The following is a 16,617-nucleotide window of genomic DNA, read 5'->3' as shown; positions in this document are numbered from 1 at the left end:
TTGTTGAAGGTTGGAGCTTCCTAACCTGGACTTATTAGATGCTCGTCTTATCAAGGCAGTCATAATCTTAATATAAAACCAAATATTTACGATCAGAGCAATCAAAAAAATAACTATGTCAACAATGCAAAGAAGAGCGATTTTTAACGTTGGTGAATTACTTCTGCTCGTACAGTATGTAATCATATTGGGAAGGTGCGAATACTTGTCTTCATTGGGCCATAAAATACAAATCTTCTTAAAATTACGGTAAAGTGCTTCCACTCCACCAGTGATCAGAGCTCCAAATGTCCAAGATGCGATTATGATTCTGGTCGTGCGAGGTTTTCCACTGACAAGTCTGTGTTTCAGAGGATGACAGATGGCAAAATACCGTTCCATTGCAACAAAAGTGAGCAGGAAAATCGATGCATAGTATCCACTATTAGCTACTAAAAATGTTAATATGCAACCTATTTCTCCATAATAAACATCATATCGAACCGGTGACATAAGATATACGGTTAAATAATCAAAAGTACAGGAAATTCCTATGTGAAGCATATCACTTACGGCGACATTGACAAGGTATGCATTTGTTATGGTATGTAGAGTTGGAATTCGGTACACAGTATATATAAAGGCAGAGTTAGCAAGAAGGCCAATGATCATGATCAAAGGCACTACAATGGTATATAAGATATCTTCTGTTGGAGTGTAAAGTAATTCTAGTGCCAGTGGTAATTTCTCTCTTGTAATGTTGATACAAAGAGATTGGTTTTCGTTGCCGCCTTCCATACTAGTAGATTAAAAGTCGGACGAAAAGCTCCGGGGATAAGGCTGATAGACACTTATTCCTCTTTATTAAAGGAAAGGTTTTTCTTCCACATTTACAGGTGTCTAATGGCGAATAAATATGACTAGATGTTGACTGAATTGGTACATGCTAAATTTGAAATCCTGATCTTCTATGAATAACCTCCTGTTATAAAGTTGAAATAATTGTCCGCGCTACTTAAGGCATGTTATGTATGTTATATATCAAATTGCTTCTGCCAGCAGACGTGTCTGTGTTTTGAACAAAATATGTTTATTGAAAACATTTATTAGCACTTACGCATGTGTGATCATTGGCAATATAGAATTTAATTTAAAAAACAATGTTTTGCTTTCGCCAACGTGTTGTCAAGGTGATTGCATGGGAGTGACTTTCTAGTGATTCCTTTTATTTTGTGATGCTGCACAAGGACAAAACCCAGATTACCGGATACAGGATTAGGACACAGGATTGTGACCTCATTAAAGGTAGGTACCTCAGTGATTGACAGCCTCATCCTTCAACTTTACCCTATCAAAATGCAGCTTTTGGTATCAGGAGTCATATTTTCTCATAACATATTGAAATTAGGCGTTCCAAATTGGTGTATTTCCGAAGAATTCTTCAAAAAACTGTTGAATTAGTCTTAAATGTGGTATACCACGTTTGAGACTAATTCGACAGTTTTTCGACGATAGCTTCGGAAAAACACCGATTGAACTCCTAATTTCAATATATTAATGAGAAAAATAGGATATCTCATTTGATATCAATTTATTACATGAAATTCATTAACAAAAAACACTGTGACTATAATTTTATTATCATGATTATCACGCTTGTTTTAATGTCAGTATTTTCATAAGAAATTATTCCCATTTACAAGAATCATTTACGTGTTCTTTTTGCATGAAAGCTTGAAAGGGACGACATTTTATGTTATACGTCAATTTTAAAGAATTCTATTTTCCAAATTTATCAGGTCACCTTCAAGTTCGTGCTTCCTGCTCACGAGCATTTGCACTCAATCAAATTGTCCAAAAATGGCATGTTGTCGTCAACATGTTGTCAAGGTGATTGGGAGATGTAACATTCTTTATATTACATGTATATACATACAACTTGTAATAATAATAATAATAATAAAAAAGATGGACATTTTTCAGCTATGAATAATGCAATAATCAGAACTGTTTTTATCATTATTAAAAATGGAGTAAGGAAAACATTTAGGCAGTGGCAGTGTAGAGTAAAATTTTGATTTTTGGCTATTTTGTTCCATCTTGTAAGGAACTAAGATCCCAGACCAACCCCTTATCCCCGGTGCGAAAGGCCAGGGAATGGTATGGGATTGGTTACGTTGGCTTTGTCCGTTGATGACACATCGGTCATTTTTTCGCAGCGTATTTTGCAGGGGTTAGCATATTGTACAAGGTCTTCCGATGCAGAAGACGTCGATAAGGCGGACAAAGCCCCAAAGAAAGCAAATCGGTGTATCGGTAAGAACAGGTAGACGTCTCATAACCCTAATTAGCATATCGTGATGGTTTATCTTAAATGAGATATCTACCAAGGACAGAAAGTCGCAGTAGACTACCGGGGTCAGAAAAAAAACTGAGAAACGCGTTGTTTGTCATGTCGTATTAAAATAAGGAAATGAATTATAGTGGCTGTCCGATACTAATTAATCAGTACTTATAAACATGTCTTTGTTTTGGTTAAAAGGTTTTAATGTCGGGTTATATAAAGGTCATTAGTAAAACTTCCATATGTACATTTATAATAGTTTGTTACGTCAACAATTATTTCGAAATTTTTGGAAGCAAATTTTCAAAAATATTTTTGAATTTTATTAGAAGGTTTTATACTTATGTACCCTTTATGTAACTGACATTTCAATGTTTTATGTAAAATGTTTTTTCTTTGTTTGCTGGTAGTTTGACGAATATGGTTAACATCATTCCCAAGGTCCCCAAACTCCGTCATGGTATTCAGGATTGCTATTAGGATCAGCGGGTGGATACCAAGGTGGTACCGCTGTTGCATTGTATGCCCGTAGACGTTTCATCATCCTCTTCACAATACCAGGGCGTCTGATAGCCAAGTCGTGTCTTTCCAGCGGATCTCTGGCTATGTTAAACAACCATGTCTTCTTAAATCGTGGCTCTTTAGGCTTTATGGAAGTTATGTTCGACTCCAATGGTGGATACCAAGCACATAATTCGAAATTTTCATACCCTATACATACAAAAACAAACAAACAAACAATGTGATTATATTTTGTTATGTTTATTGCCACTTCGGATGTGATGCATATGTTAGGCTGTTAAGGTCAGCGTCGATGTCGTCAAAGAATCTCATATTGTTTGCCATACTCATATTGCTCTGCCATTCAAAGACCCCTTATTTCTCGATGGATCGGTCATCCAAAGACGATCTTGTTTTGACTGGCAACTGTCATCAGTACTGCTTTGCTTGTTTTTAAAATATTTGAAGCAATGCAAAGACTAAAACGTTTTTTTTTTCACCCAATGGCACCATAGTTTACATCAAACATTGTCAAAAGGTGCTTCACTCAATTCAGGCAAAGCCCCCGCATTTGAATTTGAATATCATTGCAAGTTTCAGCTTAATACGTACCTGCATGGAAGTGCCCCCCTCCCCGGTATGAAGGTAGAGGATAGGATACTACTTGTTTCTGTGTCCCGATGCTGTCTATTCGTACCAGATGCAACTTAGTATTAAAGACAGAATTAAAAAGACTAGCTTGCGTATGACGTCCTGTCAACCAGACCAAAAATGCAGTACTGCACAATCACGCCGCGTCTTTGCCGGCTCAGGAATAGATGGGGAAATACATATATTAAAACGTTTCGGTGCGATCTCCTGGAATACGCATCCATAGTCATAGTAGAAAGTCACTCGAATCGGCATCCAGGAAATGATCGCGTAGTGAGTGCGTTACTGCCCAGCAAACACAAAACGTTTTAAAAACATTTTAAGTAAGTCATATTTTGGCTTTTGGTTTTGGTAAAAACGTTTTAATAACATTAAAATTTCGGGTTATATAAAGGTCATGATAACGTTTTAAAACGTTTTGTATGAAAACACACTACAACAATATTCTTAAATGTTTTCAAAAAATGTTATTGTAAACTATTTTTGCAAACATGTTTGCCAAATATTGTGTCAATACTTAAGTAACATTATGTTAAAATATTTGAACCCAGCAAACACAGAAATGTTCTTAAAATGTTTTTTTTAAACCCTTTAATAACATTTAAATGTCGGGTTATATAAAGGTCATGAAAACGTTTTTAAAACGTTATTGAAAATATTTTGGGCAAACATTGTTCGCAAAATATTTTTCAACTCCCAAAATAACATTCTGTTTAGAATGTTTTGTATCAAGTTTTCAAGAATGTTTTTGGAATGTTATTAAAACGTTTTTATACCCTTTATATAACCCGACATTTAAACGTTTTCTGTAAAACATTTTTGTTTGCTGAGCAGTAGATTATCAAAAATGTTTTTTAAGGTTATAAAAACGTTTTATACTCTTAATATACCCGACATTTAAACGTTTTCTGACAACCTTTTATAACCTTTTGCGAATTATGTCGAAAACGTTTTGTGTTTGCTGGGTGGTAAGTGTGTTACAGTGCGTGTTCGCGATACCGCGTGCGTGTAGGGCGCTCATGATCCCAACGTATCCCAGGAATGCGTTATTAGAGAGCTTGCGAAATGGAGTTACTTTAACTTTAACTTTAACGTCTAGAGGATTATAGAGGATTATGTATTCAAAACCACTCTGCCATTAAAGCCGCTTGAAGTTAACGCCAGAATCTATAGTGTGCCGTAAATTATGATGAAAATACGTCATAATTAAAACAATGGTTTACATATTTCCTCATAATTACCACTTATGTATTGTCTAGTTAATAGACCAATTAATGGAAATCTAATTTGGTTTGGGTAAAATACATGCCACATGATGCTAAAAATTACTGATTGAATAAGATCAAAATAAATTTTGTTCCAAACGTCAGCTTGCGGAACCAAGTTTTTGGCTTGACTTCAACGCCAAGGGGATTAAGTTCCAGTAAAATGGACTGATTTTACGGGACCCAGCAGTGTAGTGAACTTCTGCGAATTGCAGCTACTGTGAACATTTTTTTACAGCGTTGTGTGTCTTATAATTACACCTCTATATAACCAAATATGTTTGTACTGTTAAGGTATTTTATTTAATTATTATTTTATTCATTTAGGCCTACATTATGTACCCCAATTCAGCAGAAAGCTGGTCTAACATGTGCCACGCTATTATACGCATATTATAGGCCTATGGGTATTGTATGTCAACCAAATTATTCATTATTAAAAGAGGAGGCCTATTTGTTACAAAAAATAAGAATGTCAGAAAAGGAGCATCAAGAAATATGTTGGTTGAAATTCAAAATTCTGGGAGTTTTTAAGGCGATTTAATACCCTGATTTTCATCAGTACCCATCTTCTTTTTTTTGTTGCAAATTTATGAAGTATATAAATATGTTCATCATCTCATGTCCTGAACTTATAAAATATCTCTACATACAAAGTGGTTTTAAACCATTTTAGAAAATCATTTTAGCCCTATATATTTTTTTGTTTACTGTATCCTGGTAACTGAGATGTGTGTTTCATAACAAACCATAATTTATTGTATTGATCATGTCCAAGTAGAATACATGAATAGAATACATTAAATCCTTTGTTATACTACCTATAGAAATATACTCACTGATTATAACACTGAATCAATTAAATAGACCTAAATAATCTCTTCCACATAGACAATTTAATACTACACCATGTATGTATCTTCTATAATATGTTGTTAGGAAAAGAGATTAAAAAAGGCTATAAGGTCATCAAAGGTCAGGTTATAGGTCAATTGGTTCAGGTCAAATTCAGGCATCAATTTTGAATACATGTGATAGTCTGTGATATCATACATGTCATAATGAGGCATCAATTTTGATATTTTGTCTGTTACTGGATATATAATGGAAATGTGTGAGGTGGATATACTAAAATACCTTGGGATGTAAATGGTGAGTACAATTTAGATTGCCTAGTTGAGTTGGATTGGGCAAATAAATATAAAATAGTTACCAAAATCACAAAAATGAAGCTTACGGAAAACTACCTAATATGGTGGTATATGTGACAAAAAATACAATCTTTTTCAACATTGCTGTAGTGTGGTTGTGGTAACCTGTTACCTATGGCTTAATTAAGTTTCAGCGACATAGTGTTGCAAGTTCAAAATACAAAATATAGCTCGACATTGAAAATAGAAGCATTTTAACCGGTTCGTTTTTTGATAGTTGTGGAGCACCAAGTTCATGAAGTCATAAAAGAAATCAGGGACCACTTATTCCCATTTTACATATCAACATTATTTCCCTAATGTGTTAGCAACACATATCCAAAATTTTAACGAAATCCGTTGATAGTAAGCTTTCCAAAATGAAGTGAATTTAAATCATCAGTGATGTACCTCCTTTTGGCTTCTATCTTCGAAAGCATGTAAGCTACATTGATACCGATGCCACCAATAAAACGAGAAGATTTGCCCCTTCATTTTGCATACCACTTTGTCCATTTTTTTGTTGAAATTTCTTCACAAAATGCAAAAAAAAATCAATGGGTGTAGTACCCCCTTAAAGAACAAAATGAGGATCATTCGGGGAGATATATTTAATTCGATCAGAATGCAAAGAGGAGTCCTTGAGATGTAATCCATGTTTATTCAAACTAAGCGCCTATTGTAATAAGTGTTACCAACAAACCACTTCAGCAAACAAAAGGGAGAAATTTGATGCAGTCGCTTTTACATACCCTTCTCTTGATCACCCATTGATACACTTCCCCTAGTTTAAACAACAAGACGCTGTTGGTACAGAAACCAATCTGACGTTCGCGTTGAAGTTGAGCAAGAAATCGAATCGATATTTTTGAAGTTGCCGTTAAAGTTCCAGTAACTTCATTCCGCAAGCTCTCTATTAATCTGAATCCCGCCTCTCAAGTAGAGCCACCCATTATTTAGATGTTCATGGGCATAAGTGCACAAGCAGTCGTCTTGGAGGCATTGAACTGATTCAGAGTTTCAGTCACCAATCTACCACGCGGGTAGGCCTGCTGTGGTAAGGTGTCAAGTAAAACATGGGCAAATAATATCTTGATTTTCATACTGACCCTGACGAAAGCGACATAGGTTTCCAAGTAATAATTTCCAGTCACCCACCCGTAGAGCTGCTCTTCCCGTAAGGTCGGGTTCAAGATATGAAATAGGATCAATGTTGTGAAGAAGCTCCTTCCTTGGAGAGGTCCAGTTGGAGCTGTATCAAATAAATTGATTACATTTTATCTTAATTATGATGTAACGTCATCTACGAAATCAAACATTGAGACTCTGAACCATTTACGTGACAACTCGAATTGGCAAAGCATTGGATCGCCTACGAGTAAAATGTAAACAAAGTTGGAAACTTGAACAATTTAACCACTCGATATACAGCCTGTCTCAAAAAAAATTGTGCAAGTCAAAAGCGCTCTCTTTGGCAATTAGAAAATACCGTTGTGACATGATGCTTACATCAACGTCAAGGGCACAGTCTTAGCTCTCAAATACCGTTTGTTCTGTTCAATTTGCTCTTTTTAATCTCGAGATATGTTTAGTTAACAACGAAAGGGTAAAATCACATTTGTGCCACTTTTACTAGGGAATAGGTCTGTACGTGTAAATCTGATGTTGATGTTGATGCGTCTAATGCACTCCTGCCTTCGGGGCTCGTGCATTAGACGCATCAGCACCAGCGTGCGTGCATTATTTTGTCTAATTTCATTAATTTGTCAAATTTCACGAACTTGTCAAAGTTCATGAACCTATAAGTGTGCAATATTTGTTTGTCTTTTAACATGTCTTGAATGACAAAGAGAACAGTATTTACCATGGTAAAATCATTGACATGCACATGTATTTAATTTTACAGCAGAATGTTTGATGGTTCAATGAACATGTCCATCCATATTAGTACCCTGTGTAAAACTATCAATTTCCACATTCGCAATCTGTGGCGCATACGCCGTTTTATTTCTCAGGAAGCCTGCCATCATGCCGTTAGAGCACTTGTCCTGTCCCGCATAGACTATGCTAATTCTCTTTTGTTTGGTGCTCGTGAGGCCGACCTCAAACGGCTACAACGTGTCCAGAATAAGGCGGCCAGGCTAGTTTTTGCTTGTGGACGGGACAGGTGCTCTGCGGATCTCCTGAACTCATTGCATTGGCTTCAAGTGAAGGATAGAATACAGTTTAAAATATTGTTGTATGTCTATAAGTGTTTGATGAATGTCGCTCCACCATATTTATGTGACCTACTTACCTTGCTCAGCGACAAGGTAACGCACGAAAATAGGCCCAGACTCCGCTCCTCTTCAGATACAACAAGGCTCTTGGTTCCACGATCAAATAAGAGAGCTGGTGATCATTCGTTTGCTGTTGCCTCTCCACGGCTCTGGAATGAGTTGCCTATCCAGTTGAGGGAGGCGGTGTCTGTGCCTGCTTTCAAGCGATTGCTTAAAACACATTTGTATTAATGTTGGTTGTATTTGTTTCTTGCTTCATTTTTGCCTGTATATTTTGTAAGGCGCTGTGCTCATTGTTAGAGCGCCATATAAGTGTTGATTAATAATAATAATAATAATAATAATGTGAATCGTTTAATTTGTCGTAAGTGGAAAAAGAAAATCATTATACCTTTATCATGGTAAAACACTAAAAACAATTTTGTATTGTTGTGTAATTGATGCATTCTTTTGATTTCACGAAGGAACTCTTGATAAACTTGTTGCTATCATTGATTTACATATCATGTACAGCCCTCTTCCCTAGTAAAAGTGACACAATTGAGATTTTACCCTTTCGTTGTTAAGTAAGCATATCTCGAGATTAAAACAAGCAAATTGAACAGACTAAACGGCATTTGAGAGCTAAGCCCTTGACGTTGATGTAAGCATTATGTCACAACGGTATTTTCTAATTGCCACAGAGGGCACTTTTCACTTGCACAATTTTTTTTGAGACAGGCTGTAGTTTGCTTACATAATTGCCTTCCATACATCGATACCATCTATTGGTTTCGTCATATTGATGTTTGCTCCAGCTAGCCCCGAGAGAATGGTTGGGAACCAATCAGTGACGTGGATCCACGCATGGCTAGTGGTGCCTTTGATTTGATCGGGTAATAACGGACTATGAATAAACCCAACTCCACGGACACCTCCTTCATAAAGAGTGTTTTTGGATCCTCTGAAAGGCCAGTTATTTCCAGAATCTTTAACAGAACCACCATTATCTGAAAGAAAGTGGTCAAATTAATGTTTAACTCAAGTATAGCAGATGATCGTTAATATTTTAAACACACCCATACCCCAACCCCCATACACTGAACATCTTTGGACTCAGTAAAGGATGGAGCTGACCATCCCTGGCTACTCAATATGCTGCCTCAGGGATAGCCCGAATACAACAGGAGGAGAGGGATTGCTGTTGCAATTTTCCATGACAAGGACCTGGACCTTACAGACCTGGAGCTGATGTAGTTCTCAGTGGCTATTAAATCTCGGAAGCTACTGGTTGCTGTAGTATACAGACCATCGGATAGCAACAGTGATAACATCAGCTACTTGGATACCAACACCTTGTCTAAAGCAAATTCAGAATGGATTGGTAATCGCAAGACAGATGCAACCGGCAGAAGATATCTCTAATACTGTTAAAGCTCTCATAAGTTCCAAGAAACTACCTTCCACTGCCACTAACCTAATTCACCCATGCCCACAGACTTCGAACTTTTACATGATCCCCAAAGTGCATAAGGAGAGCACACCAGGTCGGCCGATCGTTTCGGCTCACAGCTGTCCGACGGTTCTTGTCTCAGAATTCATGGCCTCCGTCTTGTCCCCCATTTTCAGCACATGAGAGTGCTATACAGGCACTCAGACAATTCTTTGAACAGCAAAAAGAATGCACTTCTTGTGCCTCTCCTTCGTCTCACTGAACTTGTTTTGAAAAACAACACCTTTCAATTTAACAGCAAGTTCTACCGTCAAATCAGGGGTGTAGCTATGGGGACTAAAATGGGTCCGAGTCTTGCCAGTTTGTTTGTTGGCTATCTAGAAGGTCAGATTTTCACCCACTACACCAGGCCTCGGCCCATTTTGTACTATCGCTACATTGATGATGTTGTAGGAGCGGCGACATTTTATTTTATTTTATTGACCATGTCTCCAATTATCATCCTGCTATTAAATTCACTCATAATATATTTGATGCGTTGGTCACATTCCTCGATCTTAAGCTACCTATTCTTCTAATCACCCTCCTTCCTGTAAGAAAGCCATTCCTCATTCTCTGATGTTACGCGCCAAGCGCACTTGTTCGGATGACAAGGATTTTGTGCAAGTTTCTGAACAAATCACCAATTTTTTTTTATGCCCGTCAATACCCTGGCGACATCACTCTATCTGCTGCCGAGAGAGTAAACACTGTCGATAGGGATCAAGCTCTTCAAAGATCTGAACATAAGTCTACTGATCGCATCCCTCTAGTGTTCCCTTACCACACTTTGATCCATCCTATCCGTCGGATGATTTTAAAAAACTATACATCGCTGATACTGAGGACCCTTCCACCAAGGATATTTTCGCTAAGGTCCCCGTCACTGCATACAAGAGGGATCGGAATCTTGATAACCATCTGGTTCGTGCCTCACATAATAAGCCACCAGAGACTGTTAAATGAACTTTTACTTGTAATCGTAAAAAATGCAATACTTAATTATGTCACTAATGATCATAACTTGCGTATTACTGGGCCTGAAGGTCGGTTCATACTCTGTGAATGATTACTTCACTTGTATTTCTAGCAATTTTGTGTATGCTATTATTTGTAAGATATGCGATCTCATTAAAAAAAAAAAAGGTGAGAACCTAGCTGACCGCATCACATAGCATGCACAATTGGTCCACCAGAATTAATTATGTTGGCTTCCCAGTTGCTAAACACTTCAATTCGCCATCTGATTGCAAAATCGGTGATTTTAGTGCCATTCCCGGGTGTCATTCTCTGCTATGGTTCCACAAGGGAACGCTTTGAAGCCGAGCACCGTGTTATATTCAAGCCCGGAACCTTACATCCCGGTGGCCTAAACACTAAATTTAATTCTTTTCAAATGTAATTTTATTTATATTTTATTTTTTCACTTGCTCTCATTTTTGCTTTGTGATGCGTGATAAGTACAATATTTCGGGTAAAGACCCTTCTTCAGGTACAGAACTTAAAATTCAGTAGCTAGGTCAGAGGATCGTAAGAGCAAACGCGTGAACCGTCGGATAAATTAAGATCAATGCAGTTTTATCATGATTCAAGAACATTCTGAAATTCCAATACAATCATTGACAATTTACATTTCAAGTAAGTAATGGCTTACCAGTAGAAAAGACGATAACGGTATTATCATAAAGACCAGCTTCTTTCAGTGTATTAGTCACATTGCGTACGCCTTCATCCAAGCAGTTTATCATACCTGCCAGGGTTAGTCTTTCCTCATCAGCTATTCGGTCTTTATATGGCTCTTTGTAGTAATCTGGTGCTTGAATAGGACTGTGTACAGCCAGATATGATAAGTACAGAAAGATTGGCTATGAAACAAAATAAATATAATTATACTGATTGTCTCATAAACACACGATTCTCGCCTTACCGAAATAAATAATTTAGAATGGAGTAAGTACATTATCATTGACCATTATCAATATCAGGTTGTATATTGCCTAGGCGATGAATATTTCTTTAAAGTTTTATAATTTTGAAGAGAGTGATAATGCACAGTTTTCGTAGCCTTTGAAGTCCATTGGGTAAATAATAATCGCATTTTTACCTTTTCAGATTTAGCATGTCGTCGTATCACATCTTGAGCTTCTCTTGTCAATAGTTCCGTTGAGTAGTGACCGATACCATCCCATGCTGGATCCAAACTCAGTCTAGTGTCATTATGAAGATCAAACCCTGATCCTGTTTCATTATTAGGAAAACTCACATTTTTCATGTAAGTAAAATGATCCACTGAAGAGGCGTAGGTACCTGTAAAACATGCAAAATGTTAAATACATGACGATATATCTTTTCGTTTCTTTTTATTTAGCGAGCACATAATCACGGTTGTTGCGGATCCCATATAAGAGTATAGTTATTTTTAACTAAATGTGAACACTGATGGCGCTACTTATCTTTAATTAATCGTGTTTGTATATTTAAAAGGGTAGACGATTGTGTACTGGCATTAAATAATGAGAAAAATCAGTCACAAACAGTAAGGGCATTTTCAAAAAAACTTTTTATCATGACCTGAAAGGAATATAATTATTTAACTAAATTATATCTAAAATTTTCACACAAATATATAATTTATAGAATAAAAATTACCACAAAAAGAGAAAAGAGGGAAGACAAGGAGAGGTAAAAGAGGGCATTATCGTCATTTTTTTAAATGGTCTCAAATTCTTCCTCTTGCAATAGTAATCAAGAAAAAGAATAGTTTGCACTATCTAGGACATTTGGCTACCTAGGTCAAAAATGGCAAGCGGGACTGATTTTAGATTTTACTGTGTTACCTAGGTTACAAAATATAGGTATTGCAAGTTATTCCTTGTTGAAATCGTTATAACAAGTAGAACATTCTGAGGTCATTTTTATCAAAATTGGTGCCAGTTTTCTGTTTTGACCCATATGGAGCACAACTGATGACCGTTGACCATATCTCGGGAACGATAAGTCAAACTAGAGAGCAATTATATATATTTTCTGAATCCTTATTCCTTATTTGAAGTCATACCAAAAAGATATCATACCAAAGAATGTTTTAAATCCTCGATTGGTTGGTAAGCATTCGTCCTTGTAAAACCCCAAATGCCACTTGCCAACTGCGTGTGTAGAGTAACCAACGTCTTGTAATTCCTCTGCTAATGTGACCTCATCTGATGGAAGGCAAGATGGCCGTGCTGGTGTAATCACGTGGTGTTGTAAACCATATCTTATCTAATTACGAATTGCATAATAATTTTCATTAGTTTCCACTGCCTGAACAGATTTGATCATGACTTACCTCCTCTTTCAACCAATCGATGGAAATAACTCTTGTAGTGAGCTACTAACATTTAAGGGGTCACAACGCGTCGCGACGGTCACCCACACAGTATTTTTGTGGGGCCTGAGAGCTCATCAGATATATCGAATTGCATTCTGAATACGAAGAATATCCTTCTGATATCAAATAATTTGGATTTTCTTAAATTCGCAATATTGTACAAAATTTATGGCAAATTATTAAAAATTTATATTTTTGATATTTAACAGTCCTCGAAGTAAAAACTATAAATCTAATGATATTTACATAAAGTGTATGTAGGTGGGAGGAAAAGCCGACGATCTTTTTTAAAATTTTCGTATTAAAGATAAATTCGTGGCCACCACCATAATCTCATTTCCTTCATAGCCATTTCAACAAATTAGGTAACAAATTGCCCAGGAGAACAAACTAAGTGTACCTTAAAGCTATACACGCGTATATTCTAAAATATCACCATTTTGACCCTGTGTTTCCCATTTCTGTACAATAGCAACGTATGTGGCCCGTTCCAACAAATCCGGATATGAGTAACTTGATTTTTACTTGTTTTGGTAACTCGTTTACTTCCGTACATATGACACGATTCGCCAATGGTTCTTTAGATATTTAGTGTTAATACATTATAGATTTCCCGGCATCCAAGGCATCCAAGATTTCCCGGAATCGCACCAGCCTACTCTCAATTACAGAAAAACACATCAATCTTTTTTTGGGATTAAAAAATATTATACTGTTTTGCCAAATGAAACATAGCTCACTGGTAATCATTCATTTATTTCTAACTTGCAATAAAAGTTAAATTTCACTATTTTGCCAAATTTATTAAGCAAGGGCCAAAAACATGCATTTTTAGGGTGTTTTCACATGCTGTCACAATCAAGTCTAAAGACTTGCACGAAGTCTAATTTCAATTTATGCATTCTGATTTTCATTCATTCTTATAACCAAGTATTTTAATTAAAGTAACACAAGAAATTGCAAATTAGAACAAAATTGTGGCATATAATCAAGATTTTGAATGCTTAGACTTGTTCCAAGTCCCTGATTTTTGTGAAATCGTGAACTTTTACGTTATCTTCAGTTAATACTCAATGAATGATTATGATTGAGCTATGTTTCATTTGGCAGAACTTTATAGTGCTGTATTTTTCTGGAATGGGGAGAACATGTATTCAATAACTGTTGACTTCAATTGGATATTTGCCAAGGTCAACAAGCAATACAAGCAATTACTGAGTAAATTTGATTAAATAATTATCTTTTAATATGATGCCAGATTGTTCTAAAAAGTAAATTCCAAAACATTACTTGCGCCAAATTTTGCGACACTTTCATTTATCTCGTGTTTTTATACCGGATAGCGTCCAGTCATAAGCCCTGCTCTTGTTGGCGTACACACAGGATCCACGTAGTAGTTATCTAATATGACTCCTTGAGAGGCTAGTTCGTCAATATTGGGTGTTCGTATAGCTGATCCATACAGTTTGGCATTGTAGCCCACGTCATTGTAGCCCAAATCGTCAGCAAAAATAAATACAATATGCGGAGGTTGTTTTCCTATCAAGGCACGTTTATAATTGGTATCAATGTCAGTGAGATCTTGCGTTGATTTCAGAATAATGTATATGGTCGAAAGTACAGCAGCAAGAATGGCCAGTCTCAAGTATACCATTGACATCGTGGACTTCAACCATTTGCGTCAACTTTGATATCATATGGTGTTAACTATAATACCAATACCCTGCGCGCTGACCGGTGTTCAACAATTATGTTACTTAGCAATGCCAAGTTTTTCGGCCGTTTTAGAGCTTCGCTCTAAGCTAGGTTGTATAAACAGGTATAAAATGCGTGAAGTAAATACACTTGGCCGCTATTAATATGCAATGACCTGTGAATGAGTGCAGTACGTGAGGCTATATCATTGTAATACACTTCCTTTAAAAGGAAATGGCGGCGTTTGGCTCTACTAACTCCAATTTAGCGGAGCAGAAAACTGAAAGCGAGGCCAAATGATTTAAGGGGGTACTACACCCCTGTTCAATTGTGTGCCCATTTTTGCATTTTTATCAAAAATTATAGACCACTGGTGACAAGTAAGATATGTATATTATAGGGGCAAGGACAACAACTACTGCACTGGAAATTTTATTTCAGCACAGACAACAGTTGTGGAGTTACAGTCAAAAATGAGGGAAAACCAATATTTGATCAATAAATCAATAACTACTTGCCCTGAGTTGCTGAATTTCCAGTGCAGTAGTTGTAATCATTGCCCCTTTAATACAGGGTGTCCCAGAAAAAAATACCGAGTGAATAGAATTGAACGTAAGTCGAGAAATAGACAACAGAATCCAAAAGTTTTAAATGTATCGCATAGCCTATTTTATTGTGCTTTACATACGAAACTTTTATTTATTTGATTCGATTGACTGGTTGCGAAGAAATTAACGATTACATAATGCGCGCCTCAATGCAGTTCATTCCAAGTTTGATCAACAGACGCTTTTTTCATACTCGCTCACCGCTTCCTAGTTTGTGTATCTAATTGAATTCAGTCCACATTTTCTATTTCATATCCGACGGTGTTATATGTTATTCATGCTAATCACTGAAGATGAATACCAGTTTGTCCGAGAAAACTTTGATTTCTTCAATTGAAAGCTTTCCAAGTCTAATTCTTTAAGTTGTGCAAATATGTTATATATCAATTTTCCAAAGAACTTTTGAGCCAAGAATGACAATGATCATGTGCTTATACAGCTTACGTGTGATTTTTGATTCAATGCAACATTAATGTTGAAGCTTTAAAAGTTTTAAACTTTGCATTACAATTTCTTGGAAATATTCCAAAAACATTAATGTGTGTGAGGTGGAATTCTTTATGTAATAATTCTTTATGCAACATTATTTTATATTATATCAACATTAACGAAAAAAGATATTTACAAGTACCGAACATCAGCTTACATACAGGCTTTCATTTTCAATATAGTTACTTGAGAGTAACGCCGTTGGATTTAGTAGTGGATGACTCGAATCAGTGCGTTTACGCGGTTGCTTCGCCACCGTACAGACAAATCGCCTTACCTGAAAACGTCTTTAAAACGTTTATATGGAAAACACATATATTTAAATCACCAAAGTGTTAATTTTGTTTGGTAGAATGAATGATTCTCTTGTCATCATCCGCAGAAAGCGCAACCTTGTTAACTTCTTCGTTGTAAATCTTGTGAGCCCGAAGGATAAGATTTCAATCTGCTATTACAAAATCCAACATGGCGTTACTCCCAACTTGAAACAAGTCTGTCTCATCTCAAGTTGAGAGTAACGCCATGTTGGATTTTGTAGTGGCAGACTCAAATCAGTGCGTGTACGGGTTGCTTCGCCACCGTACAGACAAATCTCCTTACCTGAAAACGTCTTTAAAACGTTTATATGGAAAACACATCAAAAATATATTTAAATCGCCAAAGTGTTAATTTTGTTTGGTAGAATGAATGATTCTCTTGTCATCATCCGCAGAAAGCGCAACCTTGTTAACTTCTTCGTTGTAAATCTTGTGAGCCCGAAGGATAAGATTTCAAT

General features: G+C 36.4%; 1 protein-coding gene across 2 annotated transcripts; it reads right to left on the bottom strand.

Annotated features, from left to right (window-relative positions):
* Positions 1–1,596: 1,596 nt before the first annotated feature.
* LOC140171379 (arylsulfatase I-like) lies at positions 1,597–15,293 on the bottom strand. Of its 2 annotated transcripts, none has more exons than XM_072194622.1 (7): positions 14,387–15,293; positions 12,755–12,941; positions 11,785–11,987; positions 11,335–11,545; positions 8,946–9,198; positions 7,040–7,182; positions 1,597–3,034 (listed from the first exon to the last, which is right to left on the bottom strand). In XM_072194622.1, exons 1-7 carry the CDS (start codon positions 14,708–14,710, stop codon positions 2,754–2,756), a joined length of 1,602 nt encoding a protein of 533 aa, XP_072050723.1. In that variant the 5' UTR covers positions 14,711–15,293; the 3' UTR covers positions 1,597–2,753. The 2 variants fall into 2 exon arrangements, with proteins under 2 accessions (XP_072050723.1, XP_072050724.1); XM_072194623.1 differs by lacking the exon at positions 14,387–15,293 and adding an exon at positions 14,341–14,382.
* Between the last annotated feature and the right edge of the window lie 1,324 nt (positions 15,294–16,617).

This window comes from Amphiura filiformis, chromosome 15 (assembly GCF_039555335.1).
Source record: "Amphiura filiformis chromosome 15, Afil_fr2py, whole genome shotgun sequence".
Classification (NCBI taxonomy): Eukaryota; Metazoa; Echinodermata; class Ophiuroidea; order Amphilepidida; family Amphiuridae; genus Amphiura; species Amphiura filiformis.
This window is presented reverse-complemented; position numbering and strand designations above follow the sequence as displayed.

What these genes read in the sequence shown, in the direction of transcription:
- LOC140171379 (XM_072194622.1), bottom strand. Translation starts at nt 14,710, where the DNA reads ATGTCAATGGTATACTTGAGACTGGCCATTCTTGCTGCTGTACTTTCG. An exon ending in TTATGACTGGACGCTATCCG is followed by an intron (nt 12,942 to 14,386) that starts GTATAAAAACAC and finishes ATTCGTAATTAG; the next exon opens with ATAAGATATGGTTTACAACA. An exon ending in GACATGCTAAATCTGAAAAG is followed by an intron (nt 11,546 to 11,784) that starts GTAAAAATGCGA and finishes TTTGTTTCATAG; the next exon opens with CCAATCTTTCTGTACTTATC.